The sequence below is a fragment of the Pyrus communis genome, chromosome 8, assembly GCF_041283825.1.
Source record: "Pyrus communis isolate YQ-2024b chromosome 8, ASM4128382v1, whole genome shotgun sequence".
NCBI classification, from domain to species: domain Eukaryota; kingdom Viridiplantae; phylum Streptophyta; class Magnoliopsida; order Rosales; family Rosaceae; genus Pyrus; species Pyrus communis.
In genome coordinates this window covers 19,285,367-19,302,917 of record NC_142572.1, presented here as the reverse complement: position 1 = coordinate 19,302,917, position 17,551 = coordinate 19,285,367, and the positions used below count along the sequence as shown (strand labels likewise).

The 17,551-nt window shown below is 37.6% G+C and overlaps 2 protein-coding genes and 1 non-coding gene across 9 annotated transcripts; all 3 read right to left on the bottom strand.

Moving 5' to 3' along the window:
- Window positions 1–434: 434 nt before the first annotated feature.
- LOC137718338 (peroxisome biogenesis factor 10) lies at window positions 435–3,972 on the bottom strand. 2 transcript variants are annotated; one of them, XM_068457867.2, is made up of 11 exons: window positions 3,440–3,972; window positions 3,325–3,356; window positions 3,121–3,210; window positions 2,786–2,880; window positions 2,469–2,673; window positions 2,235–2,304; window positions 2,057–2,135; window positions 1,606–1,736; window positions 1,299–1,390; window positions 958–1,046; window positions 435–881 (listed from the first exon to the last, which is right to left on the bottom strand). In XM_068457867.2, the coding sequence occupies exons 1-11, from the start codon at window positions 3,645–3,647 to the stop codon at window positions 779–781; spliced, it is 1,194 nt and encodes a 397-aa protein (XP_068313968.2). In that variant the 5' UTR covers window positions 3,648–3,972; the 3' UTR covers window positions 435–778. The 2 variants fall into 2 exon arrangements, with proteins under 2 accessions (XP_068313968.2, XP_068313969.2); XM_068457868.2 differs by having other exon boundaries at window positions 643–881; window positions 958–1,040.
- On the bottom strand, window positions 3,868–3,939 carry TRNAD-GUC (transfer RNA aspartic acid (anticodon GUC)). The gene has a single exon. It is a non-coding gene; the product is annotated as a tRNA-Asp (tRNA).
- A 6,325-nt stretch (window positions 3,973–10,297) lies between the features above and the next one.
- On the bottom strand, window positions 10,298–15,667 carry LOC137718267 (uncharacterized). 6 transcript variants are annotated; one of them, XR_015965461.1, is made up of 16 exons: window positions 15,409–15,667; window positions 15,064–15,148; window positions 14,869–14,938; window positions 14,589–14,731; window positions 14,393–14,463; window positions 14,207–14,285; window positions 13,988–14,118; window positions 13,647–13,817; window positions 13,371–13,568; window positions 13,233–13,273; window positions 12,944–13,034; window positions 12,664–12,862; window positions 12,407–12,538; window positions 11,587–12,292; window positions 11,059–11,295; window positions 10,298–10,803 (listed from the first exon to the last, which is right to left on the bottom strand). XR_015965461.1 is itself a non-coding variant. In XM_088698788.1 (15 exons), the coding sequence occupies exons 1-14, from the start codon at window positions 15,575–15,577 to the stop codon at window positions 11,611–11,613; spliced, it is 2,262 nt and encodes a 753-aa protein (XP_088554914.1). In that variant the 5' UTR covers window positions 15,578–15,667; the 3' UTR covers window positions 11,059–11,366; window positions 11,587–11,610. The 6 variants fall into 6 exon arrangements, 2 of the variants coding, with proteins under 2 accessions (XP_088554914.1, XP_068313888.2); XR_015965462.1 differs by having other exon boundaries at window positions 11,059–11,200; XR_011065864.2 differs by having other exon boundaries at window positions 11,059–11,184.
- Window positions 15,668–17,551: the final 1,884 nt, after the last annotated feature.

The following is a 17,551-nucleotide window of genomic DNA, read 5'->3' as shown; positions in this document are numbered from 1 at the left end:
TAAGCCCAACAAGTAGCTCCTTCCTTCTCAAATGTACACAACTAATAATTTTGTTTTATTTTTTGACAAACAATAGCGTTAATAGGATAAATAATTAATATAAATTAATGTAGAATATCAAAACGCTCGTAGACATTCTATTACTTGTCAAAAAGGAAATATTAAAACTTGAGTTATATCCGCCCCTTATGGATAGGGTCGTCTTCTTCAACCATGAGTTCTGGACTCAAAACACCCCCTCCACTTTTTAATTGTAAATTAAAAATAGTAATATTACTTCTAATATTTAAAAAAAAAAAAAAAAAAAAAAAAGTACTCGAGTTTCATTGCGTACATAAGTGCGATCTCATTGGATAGAGTGAATACGCTCTATTAGTGCACCCACGTTTTAATTTTCCTTTCCGCAGTTTAGATTAATTTAGAACAAAATAACATTTGTAAAAAGGAAAATTACCACTGCATCAAATATCAACACTGCAGTTAAGCGCGGCTACAACAGGCCGGAGAGAAGTATTTCATTTTCTCAGGTGACATGCGAGCTCAACCGCATGCCGACGACGAGATTACAGGTTTATAGGCACCATTCTAACTTCTATAAGGCACATAGGTGGTGCATCCGTTCCTAACCTATTTATCATATTCTTGTAAAGACGGTAACTGCATAAACATCCTTGCCATCGTTGAATTCGAGGGCAAGATGCTTCACTGCAAGTCGGTTTTTTGTTTCTGTTTACCGAATGGCAAATGCTGTGGTTGATTACGATGGCACGATCAAATGCTAGAAATCTGAATGGTACAAGCAAACTAGGCTCGAATGAGTTATGGGAGTCCGGCAGAGAGGGCATTCTGGCTTTTCATTGCACCATTCCATAATGCAGCTCCTGCAAATAGAGCATGTTATTAAACCAGGGGGAGAGACAGAGAGAGAGAATAATGAAAATGAAAACTTGACAGTACCAGCAAAATACGTGACCGCAAGGTGTGGCTGTTGGGTATTGGCGATTACTCAAACAGAGTGTGCATTTGCTGGTCCCGCTGGCCTGAGACTAGAAGGAGGCAACAAAATCGAGTAAGTCAACTACATTATTCAAAAGAGATTTCATGATAGTTATGCTTATGATTTCCAGCTTTCGAACCAACTTAGCAAGTTGTTTTGCAGTATTATTTGCACAAACTTATAACTTTGTATTTTTGTTTATGTTCTCGGTTTATCTTATAGAAGAACACGCCTAGGCAACCAAAGGGAAAAATAAGAATTCAACCACCCTCAAAAGAGAGAAAAAGTTTGGAATGTATACCTCTGAAGCTGAAGATTCAGAGACCCAACTTCCCTTGGCAGCATCCGCAGATATCAAATTACCTTCCTCATTTAACACAGGCAAATCTCGACCTATAAACAATCAAGGTTACATATTGCAGTTGTAGCTACAAAGATATTCAATGACATGTACTCTAACAAAAATTGGCAGCTCGGTAAACAATGTTTGAAGTTAACATTGTCGCTTTTTATTTCGGCTCAACTTATTCTCTTACCTAAGATATGCAATATTACTTTCACAGGCTGAATCAAGATAATACATATAAAAAGGTTACAAACATACTGACCTGCAGAAGTTTGGTGTGTACCAAAAGTCTGACGAGCTGAACTTGAAATAGAGGATAAATTGCTGCGCCTCAGTCCTTCAGCAGCTATGATACAAAGCTGAATCAATAGAAATACGCCTAAAATTTGGTATCTGCATGGGATCCAATCAAACGAGTCTGAATTTTATGGATAACGAATTGCTATACAATTAAGAAGTGCTCAATCTGTTTTACTTTTATAAATCAAATCTGATGACTGCCGATCCTTTCAATCATCAATGTGAAAACTACGAGCACCAGAATGCTAAGATATGCTCAATCTGTGATATATATAGCTCATAAAAGAGAGCAAGTGCAGGTGAAAGAACTTGCTGATACTAGCAGGAAGGAGTAATCAACAAATGATAACCTTTCGTGTAAACTTCTTACAGAAGCAACTAAAGGATACTCCATTAGAATATGAACTCCATACCTGGGCCTTTGGTTAGATGGTTTTCCGATGAACACATAACGAATACCTGCTGTTCGTTTTGATATATGATAGAAAAGGCCTGCAGAGAATCAACAACAGCAAGAAAATCAATTTCTTCCCCAAGTTCACTATTAGAACTTACACTACAATACATGAACCCTCTAAATGCACGAATCACCTTCAAAGTAAAAGAACATGAGGTTAGCACGAATAACCAATTGCAAAAATTCTCGAGCTATAGGAAGCACCTGGAGGGACCATCATCACAGATATGTTAACTACAAAAGGCATTCAATCCACATTATACGATCACCAATCGAAAGCAGTGACACAGAAAGATAGCCAAACATGATAGCATAAATTCCACCCAACAATCAACTTATAAATAAAGATAAGGGGTGGATAAGTATACCGTAGGCCATCGCCAGACTAACGAAATCCATAACCCGTTGAACTTCTCTTTTAATCTTCTCAAAGCTGAAACAGATGGCCCAGATGTAGAGGCAGTTGAAGCATGAATAGTTGAAGAAGATTGAGCATCATTGCTCAATGAAGCACTGTAGCCATAGAGCACTTCGGAATCAGCAAGGGCTATGCCACGGTTAGCAGCTCTAGAGCTGTGTAGGGTGCATTTGAAAACAGACATGAGTACACTCACAGTCACAGCTTGCTAAAACTAACACCAAAATAACATAAGTAGATGATAAAAAGCGGGTGGGGAGTTGGAACCTAATTCGTTCTGCAATATAAGGAAGAGCTGTCTGGTACACAATGAAAAGTGCCCGCCTTGCCGGGGTCGGAGGCAGTCCATAAGGTCCTGCAACCTGAAAACACAAGTATCAAGCGTCAACTACACAAGTAACAAAGCAAGGCGCTTATGGCTCAATTGGTTAATAGCATTTATACTTGCAACCGAGGTCGGGTTAGAATCACCTAAGCAACTAATAAAACAAGGTGCGTAGCTCAATCGGTTAAGAGCATTTAGCCGAGCACATGTTCGGATCAACTACACAAGTAAGAAAGGAATTTCAAATGTGAGATAATTAGAAGCCAAGTGGATCAACCTGAGTGATGTCGCAATACTCTTCCCCAAGTGTTTGCCGGCCGGACCCTGTTGTCAAAACGTAATAAAGCACTTGCCCAAGAAGCTTCGTCTGCCAAAACCCAAAACCCAAAACAGATAGAGTGAAGAACTCCATGGTTGGAGGCTAACTGTAAATATCCCAATTCCCAGGGGTTAAAGTTCAAAACTTTGAAAAGAACCCAACCTCGTTCTGGTAAGCTACAGCAACTCTCGTACCTAAAACACACAAAACGCCGAATGTTAGTACTGACTAGCTCAATTAAGACCTTAATTGAAATCGTAATAAGCAATTAACGAACCCAAGAGGTGGCGGACGGCGTCGCGGCAAGCGTCGTAGACGAAGGAGGCGTACTGGTCGTCCTTTTCGGCGGCTCTCATGATCTCCGGCTGAGCCGCCGGCGGGAACCGCCGTGCCGCGCCCGGGTCGCTGCTGATGCTGTTTGGACCCGGTTCTCCCCCGCTCGGGCCGGTTTGCTGCCCCGACCCAGGTGCCTCGTTCCAACCCATATGCTACCAGTGTCAGTAAATGCAATCTCAATTCCAAATACGGGGATCGTGAAAGGCTGAAAATTGAATTTGAAGAATGGAAGAGAAACACAGAAAAGACTGAGAGACTTTGGTTTTCGAGGAGGGGAGAGAGATGAAACAAGAAGAAGATAAACAGCAGTGCGACGTCGTATTGACGCAAAATGAGTAGCAAAAGTCGTCGGAATTGAAAAAAGATCAACGCCGTTGCCGGGGATCGAACCCGGGTCACCCGCGTGACAGGCGGGAATACTTACCACTATACTACAACGACTTGGTTGTTGTAAGAATCATAAACCTTATTTATAGCTGCTAAAGTTAATCATGATTTATAAATAGCTTATCCTTTTAGTTTCTCTCTATTTTTTTCCAAAGGTTGGGAAGACTCACAGAGACATTTCAGCCTCCCCTAGCCAACATCGTGCAATTCACTAACGCCAATAATTGAACCTAAGATGTGCCGTGTGAAATACGGATCTAGAATTCATCACCAACCACTAGATCACTTTGTGGTAGATTTCATTTTTAGTTGGATAGTGACATTCACACTCAACCCAAAAAAGTGTTATTCACATACTCATTGTCACGTCCTGATCCTGACATACATCCAGGATCGACACGTGACATCACCAATTACATGTGTATCTACCATACCCCGCCTTCGGGATATAGCAAAGCACAACTCGAGAATCGAATCCCAATAATTTTTTGTATACTTTATGGTTGTATCTAACTTCCTTATTAGATGGTCTACGTACCCTAAACAAGAATCAAGCCATTCGTGGTTCATCATTCACTACACTCGAACAATCATCACATAAATCACTATGTCTCAAAATAATACCACACAACAGGCATGCAACATCATGAGGAACATTCGACGAAACGCAACATAAATCTCTAGCCATATTGGTTAATGAGTCTAATCATAATGACAATAATCACAACTAATATCATTCCATAATCACATCAATCAATAACACATACCATATACCGAAACGCAAGGTTAGAGCGAAATAGTTCAGCCAAAGCCTACATTTATGAAGCTAAAATCAAATCCAAGGAACCAACAAGTTAAATGATGCGATTTCAGACCTCTCAACGAAGTCCATCAACAACGAGTTCCGGACCATTCAACGGAACCAAAACACTAAGTAGGATTTCAGACCGCTCAACGAAATTGCGAAGTACAATGCATATCGAACCACTCCATGAAATCTGAGCTGGATACGATTTTGGACCACTTAACGAAATCGCGGATCACGAGGGATTCCGGACCTCTCAACGGAATCCAGACGGAGCAAGGAACCGAGTTCCGGATCATTCAACGGAATTGAGCGGAAGTCCAAGGAATATAGCAACGCTCGAAGAACAAGACATGAAACAAGTACTCAAAATACAAAAGCTCAACAAAACGAGAAATGAAATAATGATACGATATGTGAAACAAGTCTCGAAGCAACAAACCCCATGACAATGGGTTCATGGTCCACTACCGACCCTTACATTTCATCACATAATGTCAAACATACAGATCAACCACCCTCCACAACAAGTTTAATACACAAGTCAAATCACATAAAATAAACAAGCATAACACAATATGATGCCATCAATACGTAAATCGAGGTGCACGTCAATCGAGGAAGACATGTAATCATGCTAAGCCCAATAAGCTCTATGGAATCTCAACAACACTCTAAGATCAGCAACACGCTAGAAGAACTCAAGCTACTTGACTAAAAAACCAACCATTGAGAATAGGGTCCACAACCCTAGAAATCTAAATCGGAAGATCTGCCCATCAGATTTCTAATCCATAACTTCTCAATAGTCTCATTAGTCTTCTAGAACAACATACTAAGATTTCATTATGATCTAACGGTCGGATTTTTGTCAACCGCTAAGATTAAGTGGCGGTCAACGTTTGATTTTACAAACTTAGAAATCCAATTCAGGAAGATCCGTACATTGGATTCCCGATATGTAAGTTCCTATTGTCCTCAAATATTACGTACTATTGTGTACTAAAGTTTGGTGACGATCCAATGATCGGATCGTCAATTCATATAATGACCAAGTGGCGGTCTTTATCAAAACTATAGTCATACGATGAGATTTCGTCAATCGGACATCACATATGGAATCAAGTTATCCAAATTAGTATAGGAATGGCAGGTGAGGTCTTGTCCCGCACGCCGTCGCAATCTGTGGTCTATCGTCCCGACTTGTCGGAAAATATCACCTAACTCCAAAAATTACCATATTCCACAGAAATGTAGAGCAAGTCAAAGGGAACAACTTTCATACCTGGGTCGAAGTCCAATTTGGCTAAGAAACCCTCTGAAAGTCCCTCGATCAGCTAAAAACCCTAAAAATGGTGGCCTTCGATCTGTAACCTCCGGTGCTCCGCCGCCCCCAAACCTATTTGGGCTTTGTTCCCTGCCTCACTAGGAGTCAAACCATGGTGGTAGTCAACAGTGTTGCTTTCCTAAATGGCAGAATTGCAGCTGTCTACCCCGTACACCTACCGTGAATTTCTTTGTAAAACGGGTACAAAACCTAGTCAATTCTTAGGTGTAAACTGATGAGGGGATGATGGTGATTATTTTTAGGTGATGGCAAACCTTGGATCACAGGAAAAATGCTAAAGAATTGCGTCGGGAATCACAATTTGTCGTTAGGTTCGCGAGTCCATCGGTGACCCAACCCACTGAGTTTCCTCTCCCCCTTCTCTCTTTCCTTCCTTTCTCTCATTTCCCCTTTTCCCATTCACCCATCATCTTCCCCCATTTTCTAATTGGCTGCCTCCTTCCTTTCCTCTCTCCTTTCTCTTCTTTTCTTTTCATCTCAGTTGTCCACGTGTGACTCCCTCACTGCTCTAGATTTTGCCAGAGCCTTCTAGAAATGAAGGTTAAATTTACTAAAAAATGCCCTTGACTTTAAACGTTAATAACTCATTCGTTATATCTCTAAATTATGTTCCGTTTACGCTCACGCGCTCGTATCAACAACTATCCAAATACATAAAGATAAATGAAAAAATACATATGCATCAAATATGTCCTAAAAAATTCTATCCATTAAGGGCGTTTTCTTCCTTTTACTAAAAAAATTATGCGCTGCAAATGTAAACGGGTTGAAATTAATAATACAAAAATATGTAATTTTAAATAGTGAAATCCGGGAACGGGATTTCACACTCATTTATTTCTTAGACACCCTTGCTAATTTTTTGTTATAGATCTTTTTCAATTCATTTGATTTGACGATAAAAAATTGAGAAGGTATGTGAAAAGTTTCAAAAGAACCGCTATCTTTGATTTCTGCTCTCAATGTCAAACGAGCTCTTTGTGGCATGTGTATGTAATGTTGATCTCCTGATTCACATTTCCTTTCTATACATGTTGACAGTCTAGACTACTCCAATTTACAAAAATGGTAATGCGCAAGAAGACGAGCACATTGCATATCCAACTAGCCTAAACTCACAATTTTGGATTCAAGATTGCAAATTACCCCATTAACTTGTGTTAATTGACAAATAAATGGTCTTGGATTTGCAGCAATAACAGATGTGGATCACTATAGCAGGAATAGACTTCAAAGAGGATGTTTATATGATGAGGTCACAACTTGAACTTATTGCCTTATTCTTACAACTAGCCTTCATGCAGACGCTCACACGTGTGCAGAAGACATTTTTTGAATCACGGCATACTATGCGTGGCTTACACGTTTTAATTGTATTTATATGCGTAAATTGATAAAAAGAAAGTCAAATATTTGAACTAAATAAATTATCTTCGATCATGCTAGAAGAAACCCTCATAAACCAATTAAAGCAGTTGAATTCACATAATAAAATCGGTCTTCATAGAATTTACATTAAGATATTTAATAAACAATTAATTGAATCACATTATTACTAGCCCATTGTGAGGCTAAGCTCATCCATCCCCCTTAGTGTAAATAACATCGTTTATTAATAATAATAAAAAAAAAACAATCATTTGACAACTAATTTAATCACATTATTATCTGCGTGCGAAAGATCTTTTTTATAACCGGCATTAAACGCCTTTTAAGATGTTTTGATTGTGTTTAAAAATAGAGAAAATAATATTAAATAAACAACTGATTGAATCACATTATTGCTAATTCATTGTGAGGCTAAGCCCACCTCCCTCACTTTAGTGTAAATAATATCGTTTGTCAAAAAAAAAAAAAAAAAAAAACCAATCATTTGACAACTAATTTAATTATATTATTATCCGCGTGCAAAAAACCTTTTTTTATAAACGACATTGCGCACTTCTTAAAATGTTTTAAACGTGTTTAAAAATAGAGAAAATAATATTTAATAAACAACTGATTAAATCACATTATTGCTAGCCCATTGTAAGGCTAAGCCCACCCCTCCCCCTTAAAAAAAAAAAACACAATCATTTGACAACTAATTTAATCACATTATTATCTGCCTGCGAAAGATTTTTTTTATAACCAGCATTACACTCTTCCTAAGATGTTTTGAACGTGTTTAAAATAGAGAAAATAATATTTAATAAACAACTGATTGAATCACATTATTGCTGACCTATTGTGAGACTAAGCTCACCCCTCCCCCTTAGTGTAGATAATATCGTTTATTAAAAAAAAAAAAAACAATCATTCGACAACTAATTTAATCACATTATTATCCATATGCTAATGACTTTTTTTTATAACCGGCACTACACGCCTCTTAAGATATTTTGGATGTGTAAAAAAAAAAAAAACAATCATTTGACAACTAATTTAATCACATTATTATCTGTGTGCGAATGACCTTTTTTATAACCAGAATTACATGTCTCTTAAGATATTTAGAACATGTTTAAAAATAGAGAAATTGAATCACATTATTACTAGCATATTGTGAGATATTAATTAAAAAAAAAACACAAAAAAATATATCATTAAAAATATACTGTTAAAATGACAAAAATGTCCCTACCTTATTTAATGCATTATTTTGGGATGCCTTTGAAGTTTTTTATCTTGGGACATTTTTGTCCAAATATTTTTGTTGAAACTTGGTGACACCAAAATCATTATTCACCTTTTCCATTTTCTTTATATATAGATTGAATTGATTTAACCATTTTTTATGAGAACCTTCATAAAAAGAGACTTGGAATAAGTTTATTTTAATAAAGAAAATTATGTTATAACTTTATTTAATGAAAAATACGTAAATTTTAATGAAAAACTCTTAAATTTTAATAAAAATGACAACAATAAAAAAAACCTAAATTTTAATGAAAAAAAACATAACTTTAATATTTAAAAATAAAAAATAAAAAAATGATGCACGGTCTCACACAAACTGTTTATGAAACTTACTACACTGTTTATGAAATTTAATGATATTATACTGTTTATAAAACTTAAAACTACACCGTTTATGAAACTTAACAATATTACACTGTTTATGAAACTTAACAGTACGACATTATTTATGAAACTTTCTATACTGTTTATGAAACTTAATGATATATACTCGTCTCAGATTTTCAAGTTATTTGACCAAAATGCAATAAAATAAAATATAAAAAAACATGATAGAAGTCAATGTCTACACCGTTAAAATCATGCATAGCTAATAGCTCAATACCATTACTAGAAAAATGGGTGATGAGTCCAACAATGTTGTCAATTATATTGCCCCACCCCTACCCCAAACCAACCCACACCTAACCGACTCCCTCCCAACCATACCGTTCCAGATTTGGTTCTGAATAGAACATAACCCACTTCAATTTAAAATTTTAATTTAAAAAAAATATAATATGCTTGGATTATGTCAAAGGATTATACAACTGAAAGATTAGTTAAATGCTCTTTGCCCATGCCTTTAGTTAGGTTTTTTTTTTGTTTTTTGTTTTTTTTTTCTTTCTCTTGTCCTTATTTTTAAATAAAGTTATAGGATAATTTTTAATTAAAACTCATAATTTAAAATTTTTTTTATTAGTTTTTATTTTCTTTTTCCAATCAAACTCAAGACTTGCTGACTTCTAGTCGTACTACAAAGCCAACAAGTTATAAGAAAGGCTGTCATTGAACCATTTTCTTCAATTAAGCAGGTTTCAGTTACATAAAAAGCCAAGCTTGACAAGGTAATGAGCCCGGGGTTAGAAGAAGAGCTAAACAAGAATCTGGAACCTTTTAAAGTCAGTTTTATATACCCTTTTACTTTCTTAGTTCAAATGATTTTACTTGAAATTATACCGTTGGAAAAGCACTAGAAAGTGTTTCTGGTAATCTGAAAGCACTTTTAAAATTCAAAAGCTTTTCGGAATCAGCCCTTCGATGAATAGTGTTCTATGTTTTCCCAAACTACGACCGGGATTGAACGAAGATTGTATGACCTGAGCCTGGCCAGGAGTGCGTTACCCGGACAGGTACATTTGGCATTACGAGGTTGTGAAAACCAAACCGGCAGACGGAACTCCGCCGCCGGTGGGGGTACTAGCTAATCTTTGTCACAGGTTTCGTAATTATAATTTTGCAGTTTAATAAGTTCGAGGTTTTAATTTTTCTTGTCAGAACAGTTGAAATCAGGTTAAACCATTTTAATTTTCTCCCAAGGATAGTCGGAATGATTCCCTTGTGGTCGTAGATTTTTAATTGCTTAGGGTTTCAGTTCAAGTTCAGTGTCCATGCATGTCAAGTCCCTGTAAGGACCCATGAAATGGAGACACTAAGGTTGCGGCGTCGAATGATTAGTTTGAGACACTGCAACCAGAACGTACCCGTTTTTGAGTCCTCTTGTCTAGCTTTGGTTGTCCATGAATAAGTGAGAACCGTAGAAATAATCTCTGCGACCACTTCTTATTGCAGGAACCAGGGGATCCAGGGCCAGCGAGATTGGTGGGGTACTTCATATTGGGATGGTTGATATTGTCCATCGCCCTTAATCGATCGAGCCCTTGATCGTTCGAATAAGTTTGTGGCAAACTTGCAGTTCCTGTCAACGTCTTTCTTTGCAGCTTCTTAATTGTGCAGTAGTTGGTAAATATTGCTGCGTTGGACTGTTGGGTTACGACTGCATTGGGTCCAATTGCATCTTCCTGGGGAAGGAAAGTAAATATCTGACCTGAAAACAGAAAGAAAAACAGTTTACTATTAGCGACGCATTACCTTAGTGACGGAATCTGGCATGTAAAATCCCTTTACAAATTGGTCTTTGCCAGGCCGAGAAACCGACGCTAAAAACATGAAATTCTTACTATACTCATCAATACACATTCACAAAATATGCAGTATAATCTTCCGTTTTTAACATTAAGTCCGGACCAAAAAAATTCTAAGGTAACTGAAAACTCCAAACAGTTTGAAAAAAAACACTTACAATAGTCCACGTGTAGAAAGCAAAATCCAACTCACTTTGTTCTAATCCCCCTGGTTTTATGGCTTCTATCTCTGTACCTTTTTTTTCCTCTGAAAGAGAACATACCTTCAACCGGCTTTAACATGTCTGCAAAAGTACGTTCCTGGATGAGCAAAAAGCATACAAGTCTATGACTACATCAAGAATTCCTGCTCTTGTTAAAACTTTTGTATGCTAGCCTCTCCCTCTATGATCAAGCTTAAAAAGTGAAGCGGTGGGTTAGCAGATATTAACAAATAGTTACTGTCCAAAAGCCGAATCAATCAGATCTGTTTCAACAAGTATAAACAGAGAATTGGCATTAGATCAAGAAGTATCCTACACAAGTCCGAGTTTACTGTGCACTAAATATGTTGCTTTCAACAAGTATAAGCAGGTTTTATCAAGAATGGAGCTAAAACTAACAAAATTAATACAATCTAACTGAAACGAAAGAGTACCATACAGAACATCAAAGTTTAGACATGCGACTTCATCTACACAATTTACCTCAAAAACCAGTCCTGATGTTTTCTAGTGTTTTCTTTTCTGTCTAGAATACTGATAACCTTCTCCACAATCTTCATCCGACCCACTAACCATCTTCCACCTGTCATGACTCCGCTCGTCAACATTACTCTTTCCACTGTGCTTAGAGTGTCTAGAACTGTGACTGCTCTCTTTCCGCAACTTCTTATCACTGGAACCACTTTGATCCATACCAGATCCTGAGTGGCTGCGATATTTCTGACTGTGCCTTTTGGATTCATGCTCGATCCCTTTTCTGTTATCATCTTTGGTATCTCGATGATGACTCCAACTGGAATCACTGCCACACTGCTCTCTTCGATCCTTGTGCTTTCTGGAGCTTCTATGGTGGTGTTTCTTTCTCTCTTCATGGCAACCGGAGCTACTTGGCACATCGTCTAATTCTGAGCTTGATCTTTCCGTGCAATGATACTGCTTCGGAGCTCTACCATCAACCACCAAACGGGAACTCTTCCACTGACCATCAACTGCGAGCCTGTCATCATCTGTGTGATTATGATGCCGATATTGCCTCTGGGACCCTTTAGTAGAGCCTTCCTCAGAGTAACTTATGCTCTTTTCCCTGTTTATACAAGATCTGTGGTCATGTAGTCTTTCTGTCCCATCATAGTAATGTCTCTCGTTTAAGTCATGGTCTTCGTCATCGTCACAATCATGAGATTGTTCTCTGATGCAGGACAAAACCACTCATTAGTCATTAAAATTCAGGTATATTAACTAACGATAATCAAAACATTATTTCAGATCAAGACAGCATCACCACAGATACATATCGACTCACCTCCTCAAATTCTCATTTGAAACTTTTCTTCTCTTTTCCCGACCATGAAGATCCAAGGATTCCGAATGACTTAAATGGCAGTCTTTGCTAGTCCCTGGAAGAGGAGCAACACCTCTCATCCTCATGTATCCACTGCAAGATGGTTTGGTGTCAAAGTCAATATAATGCAATTGATGAAGAATACTTCACATGATTGAGGACCGATGATAATGAATTTCTTAGGTACAGCAATCAACTCAAGATGAAAATAAACATACCCAAAGGAAGGGAATGAGTAACACATTGATGGCATGTATGTAGGAACAGCATAAGGAGCAGGAGGGACCATATTTGCACCAAACGCCGTCATCGCATGATTTCCATATGGATTTCTAAAGGGCATGGCACAAGGTGAGGGAGCCCCATTCCAGTATGGTGGTACATAACCTGGCATGGCTCCTGGAAATATTGCATTTCCTGAAATCCACAAATTAGTAAGCATCACAGGCGACAGTTCATGGCAACTACAAATTAATGTGTGCAACTCCTATTTCATACCTGCATGAAGCATAGGATGTGGGCTTGAAGCAACTGGACAGTCTCTTATGAAATGGTCTGTAGAACCACACATGTAACAGGTACGTTTCCCCTGATCCCATAAAGACAGGTATAGACATTCAAACAATGCACCCCAAAAATTAAAAAATTTAAGTCACACAACCAAAAATAGCATTTGTTGTCTTAGCACTTGGAACCTAAAATAAGTTCCCAGACAATGAGTTACTAGAAGTTTGTTCCAACAAAAAAAAAATGAGAATTTTCACATGTCTACTTTCACAATGGATACCTTTCTGTGCTTTCCATTCTCCAAGAAGCTCTCGTCACAACCTGGTAAATAGCAAGATTGTCAGAAAAGGTGATACATGCCAAAACAAGAATCGGATAAAGTTCCAGCAATGTCACAAAGGACCAAGTTAAATACTACCTTCTGAAGAAACCCAAGGTGGCCTTTTTTTCGTGATTGCAGGTTTAACATCTTTTTTGAAAGGAGGGTTAAAAGCAGATTCTGCAAAGAAATGATTAGATCCTGTCCCTGTTTCAGGAGAATGAGGCACCTCTGGCTCTCTGTGTAAAAAATTATTGCCGCGAGACACATCTTTGGCTTGAATTCCAGATTCTCCATCTGTTTTTACATTAATAACTAGTTAAACACAGGAGCAGGGTTAAGGTAGGTCAGAATAAACATATGCGAAACTCCTACCTGGAGCATATTGGCAACAATCATTATCTGGAGCAGTGATTAAATTTTGGGATTCTAGGAAATGCTCAATTGCTTGCCTAAGAGAAACATTCGGCAGCAAATCTTCTGCTCTGCATTTGGTCGAAAAACACTTGGGACATCTGCACTTTTCTCGCAACACTTGAGAAATGCCTGGACACAAAAATGTGCATAAGTTATCACATTCAGATTACAGCCCAGAATTACTAATACCTAACACACAACCTCTCACAAAAACTATCCTAATACCTAGCACCCCATCTCTCACAAAAACTACCCAACAGTAAACCATCAGATGGAAACCTATCAGACCATAGACTTACATTTCTCACAAAAACTATGCTGGCAGCATGGTATCATCACAGCCTCCTTGAAATATGCATTGCATAGGGAGCATTTCAGCTCTGTTGACAAATTAGCATGCCCTGTATCTAGGGGATTCGCACTGCCCACCCTTCATTTACAAGAGATTAAACACGTCAGACCATTGAGACCGAAGAACCAGAAAAACAATAAGACGATACAACAAATGCATATCTTACCTTTCCACATTCATGTCATCTTCTTCAGGCTTTGATTTTGTAGGCACTATGATTTGTTCAACTCCACTGTGTGCATGACCTATATAAAAAAATTCAGAATGGTAAGCATAGGCCTAACCCATGAAAAGACTAATACAAGTAACAAACATAGGCCTAACCCCTGAAGTTTGTAATCAAATCACATACCTCCTGGAATAGCATCACTAATGCCACTTGCTTCACGTTTCAGGCATCCTCTCACAGCGGGCTCCGAATACCTAATACAAATTGAAATAATGCACAGCATAAATACCAAATATTTACCAAACATTCATATATCCGAAGTATTAAAATAAACAATCATACACCATTAGGGAATAAATATTAAAAGAACCAATCAAACCTTGTGATGCAGTTATCGCTATTTGGTTGATAATCATAGATGAAGTTATCCTTCTCTGGATCCAAATCAGAACTGGAAACGGTTTCTTTAGGAATGGGATACAAGTCAACCCCAAAGTCATCAAAGTCAACAGTCTCAGCATTCTGCGAAACACCAAAGACATAAGAGAAATTAAATAAACAATCAGGCAAACATATAACAAGAGCTTCAAATGTGACTAAGAACCATCCAAATGCAAGTCTGCAACTTCAAATGCGAGCGATACGTTTAAGAAACAAACCGCTGCAACAAGTGATTTATCGTCGACAGAGTCCTTGCTATGAAGATTCTGGCACGAGTTGAAGTGAGGCCTGTAAAAAGATCATAAAAATAAATCGAAATTCCGAGACAATAAACAAACTTTCATCGCCAATTAATATGCATCCCAATAAAAAACGTGCATGGATTCTATAAAGCAAATAGATAGATTTCTTACAGATCCACATGTACTGATCCTGCAGGAACTCTCTTAATTATCACGCTTGAACCACACGGAATTTGAATATTCTCGTCGTTGTACTCTGCAATCAATCCGAAACCGAAAGGCATATGAAAACGTAGCTAACAATATGCATAAACCCTAATTCCAATTCCATTCAACCAAACACAAAAACTGTAATTCTAACGCGTTTCCGAACCAAACGGACAAAAACACAATTCCAAAATACTTCATGTCCAATTGTAACGTCTCGATCGATATTTTCTCGGCAACCAAACACAAAACAAGAAACTGAAAGCTAAAAACGCTATTGATAAAGATAAAGGGCGGGAGAGAGCTGACCTTGACCGGTTACGGCGTCAGAGAAGAGGAGATCGGAGTCTTGGCAGAGGTTGAGGTTCTTGTGGCGAATTACCTTGGATTTGAGATCACGAACGGAGATGGAGGCTCGGCCGTCGATGGCGACCGCGTCGAAGTTGACGGAGCTTCTGAATTTGAACTGGATCGCCATGGCGGAGAAGTCTTGTCGGTGGAGTCAAAGGCTTCGGATCATCAAGTTGAAAAGTGGAGAGAGAAAGAGAGAGAGAGAGAGAGAGAGAGAGAGAAAGAGGGTTATATACGGGATTTTGTATGAAAGTTTCAATTGCTTCGTGCGAAGGTTATGATTTGGGCTTACATTTTGTTTAACAAAAAAGCCCAAAACAAAACGTTAACCTAAAGAAACAGGTGAAGGTCCAAAGCAAATTTTCGTTAGAAAAAGTTTCTAAAAATTTGATTTGAAGTTTACAAAACTGAAAAACGTTAAAAGAAACAAAAAATGTTAATCTTACCATCAAGTTGTACCATCATTTTTACTATCTCTCTAATGAAGATGAGATCCACATGCGTTAGTGAACCCTACGTCTATTAAAAAGATGGTACAAGTAAATGGTAAGTGTAATGCTACTTTAAAAGAAATTATTCGACGAGAGTCTGCATTGATTAGCCATGGCTGACGGTGACTTCTTCAGTGCCACTTTTTCATATGCGTCACTTTTTACCATATGTGACATTTTCCAGCCTTTCAGCAGTAGACTGGTTTTTTTTTTTTTTTTTTTTTCTCAAAAAAATAAAATAAAATAAAATAGAAATGAGAGAGAGATAGGGAAAGAAAAGTGAGAGAGAAGGCGGCTGGAGGAAAGAAAATTTAAAAGAGAGAGAATCCTACTCCCGTGATTAATTTTCGAGCTAAATTGGCCATATATCCGGCTAACAATCAGCCTATGTCTGGCGGGCCTCGGTCATTTAGAAGCCCGCTTATGCTTGGAAGGCCTACAATTTTAAATGGGTAAGACCTGAATTTTGAGTCGGCCCACATTGTTATTCATATGGGTCTGTAATTTTCACTGAAGCCCAAAACGAAATGTCCCAAATTTTACCTAGTTCATTTCTTCACCCTTTTCTCTTGCTTGCTAGATAGAAGATAGAAACAAACAGACCCTTTTTTCTTGTAAAACAAAACATTGACAAATGGAAACAACCGAAGACATGACCAAGTGTACGAATAAATCTTTGTCTTTGTTATTCCAACTTGATGAACACATTCGAACTATATAATTTCTGTTATTTTACCCTTGGTTGTGGACAATAATGAGTGAGTTTTAGTAGATTCATCAACCTTGTGTATTTCGTATCGTCGTTATATACGAAAAAACTAGTATGTCTTTGAATATTTATATTGACCTATTTATCGATTAATTCTTCAAATTTGTATAGAATTACCTATTTCTCTCCTAAACATTAATTTTAGTTGATTACCCACCTTAACTTTTTATAAAAAGGCAATTCTACCTTCCCAACCACCCCCCCCCCCCCCCCCCCCAAAACTTCAGCATTGGATTGTTTGAAAATTTTCATATAATTTTCCATCAATCTTGGTCATGCAGATAATACATGGCAACTGTATGAGACCAAAAAGGTACTTTTCTTTTGGTAAATTGGGCGCAGAGCCAAACTTTGCAGTTACTAATTGGACTCCCATAACTAATTCAAACAAAAAGTGCAAGGACTCAACTAATGTAAGAGAATTTTTGACCGAAAAAAAAAAAAAAAAAAAAACTAGCGAAAGAGAATAAGAAAAAGAAAAAACAATTTGTTGTCCACGTTCGAACATTTGCATGTGACCAAAATTGATAGAAAATTGTATTGGAAATTTTCAAAATCTAACGTTGGGGGCTCAGGAGGGAGGTTGGCTAACTATAAAAGTTCATGGAAATAATTGGCTAAATTAAAATTTTGGGAGAAAGTTAGCAACTCCTTACAAGTTTGGAGGAATCGACAAATACCTCTGTATATATTTTATAATTGGCATGAAATCAATCAAGATTTTCTGAGATCCAAGAACGTAAATTTTGAACTTTTCGACTCTCTCACAAGCATTTTTTTGCTCGTGATCCTACAGACGGTTCTCGACCTTGATTTGAGAAACCAGGTTGAAAATAAAAAT

What these genes read in the sequence shown, in the direction of transcription:
- LOC137718267 (XM_088698788.1), bottom strand. Translation starts at nt 15,577, where the DNA reads ATGGCGATCCAGTTCAAATTCAGAAGCTCCGTCAACTTCGACGCGGTC. An exon ending in TTGTTGCCAATATGCTCCAG is followed by an intron (nt 13,569 to 13,646) that starts GTAGGAGTTTCG and finishes ATGTAAAAACAG; the next exon opens with ATGGAGAATCTGGAATTCAA. An exon ending in ACATCCTATGCTTCATGCAG is followed by an intron (nt 12,863 to 12,943) that starts GTATGAAATAGG and finishes TGTGGATTTCAG; the next exon opens with GAAATGCAATATTTCCAGGA.
- LOC137718338 (XM_068457867.2), bottom strand. Translation starts at nt 3,647, where the DNA reads ATGGGTTGGAACGAGGCACCTGGGTCGGGGCAGCAAACCGGCCCGAGC. An exon ending in CATGTTCTTTTACTTTGAAG is followed by an intron (nt 2,136 to 2,234) that starts GTGATTCGTGCA and finishes GATTCTCTGCAG; the next exon opens with GCCTTTTCTATCATATATCA. An exon ending in TGCGGTCACGTATTTTGCTG is followed by an intron (nt 882 to 957) that starts GTACTGTCAAGT and finishes CTCTATTTGCAG; the next exon opens with GAGCTGCATTATGGAATGGT.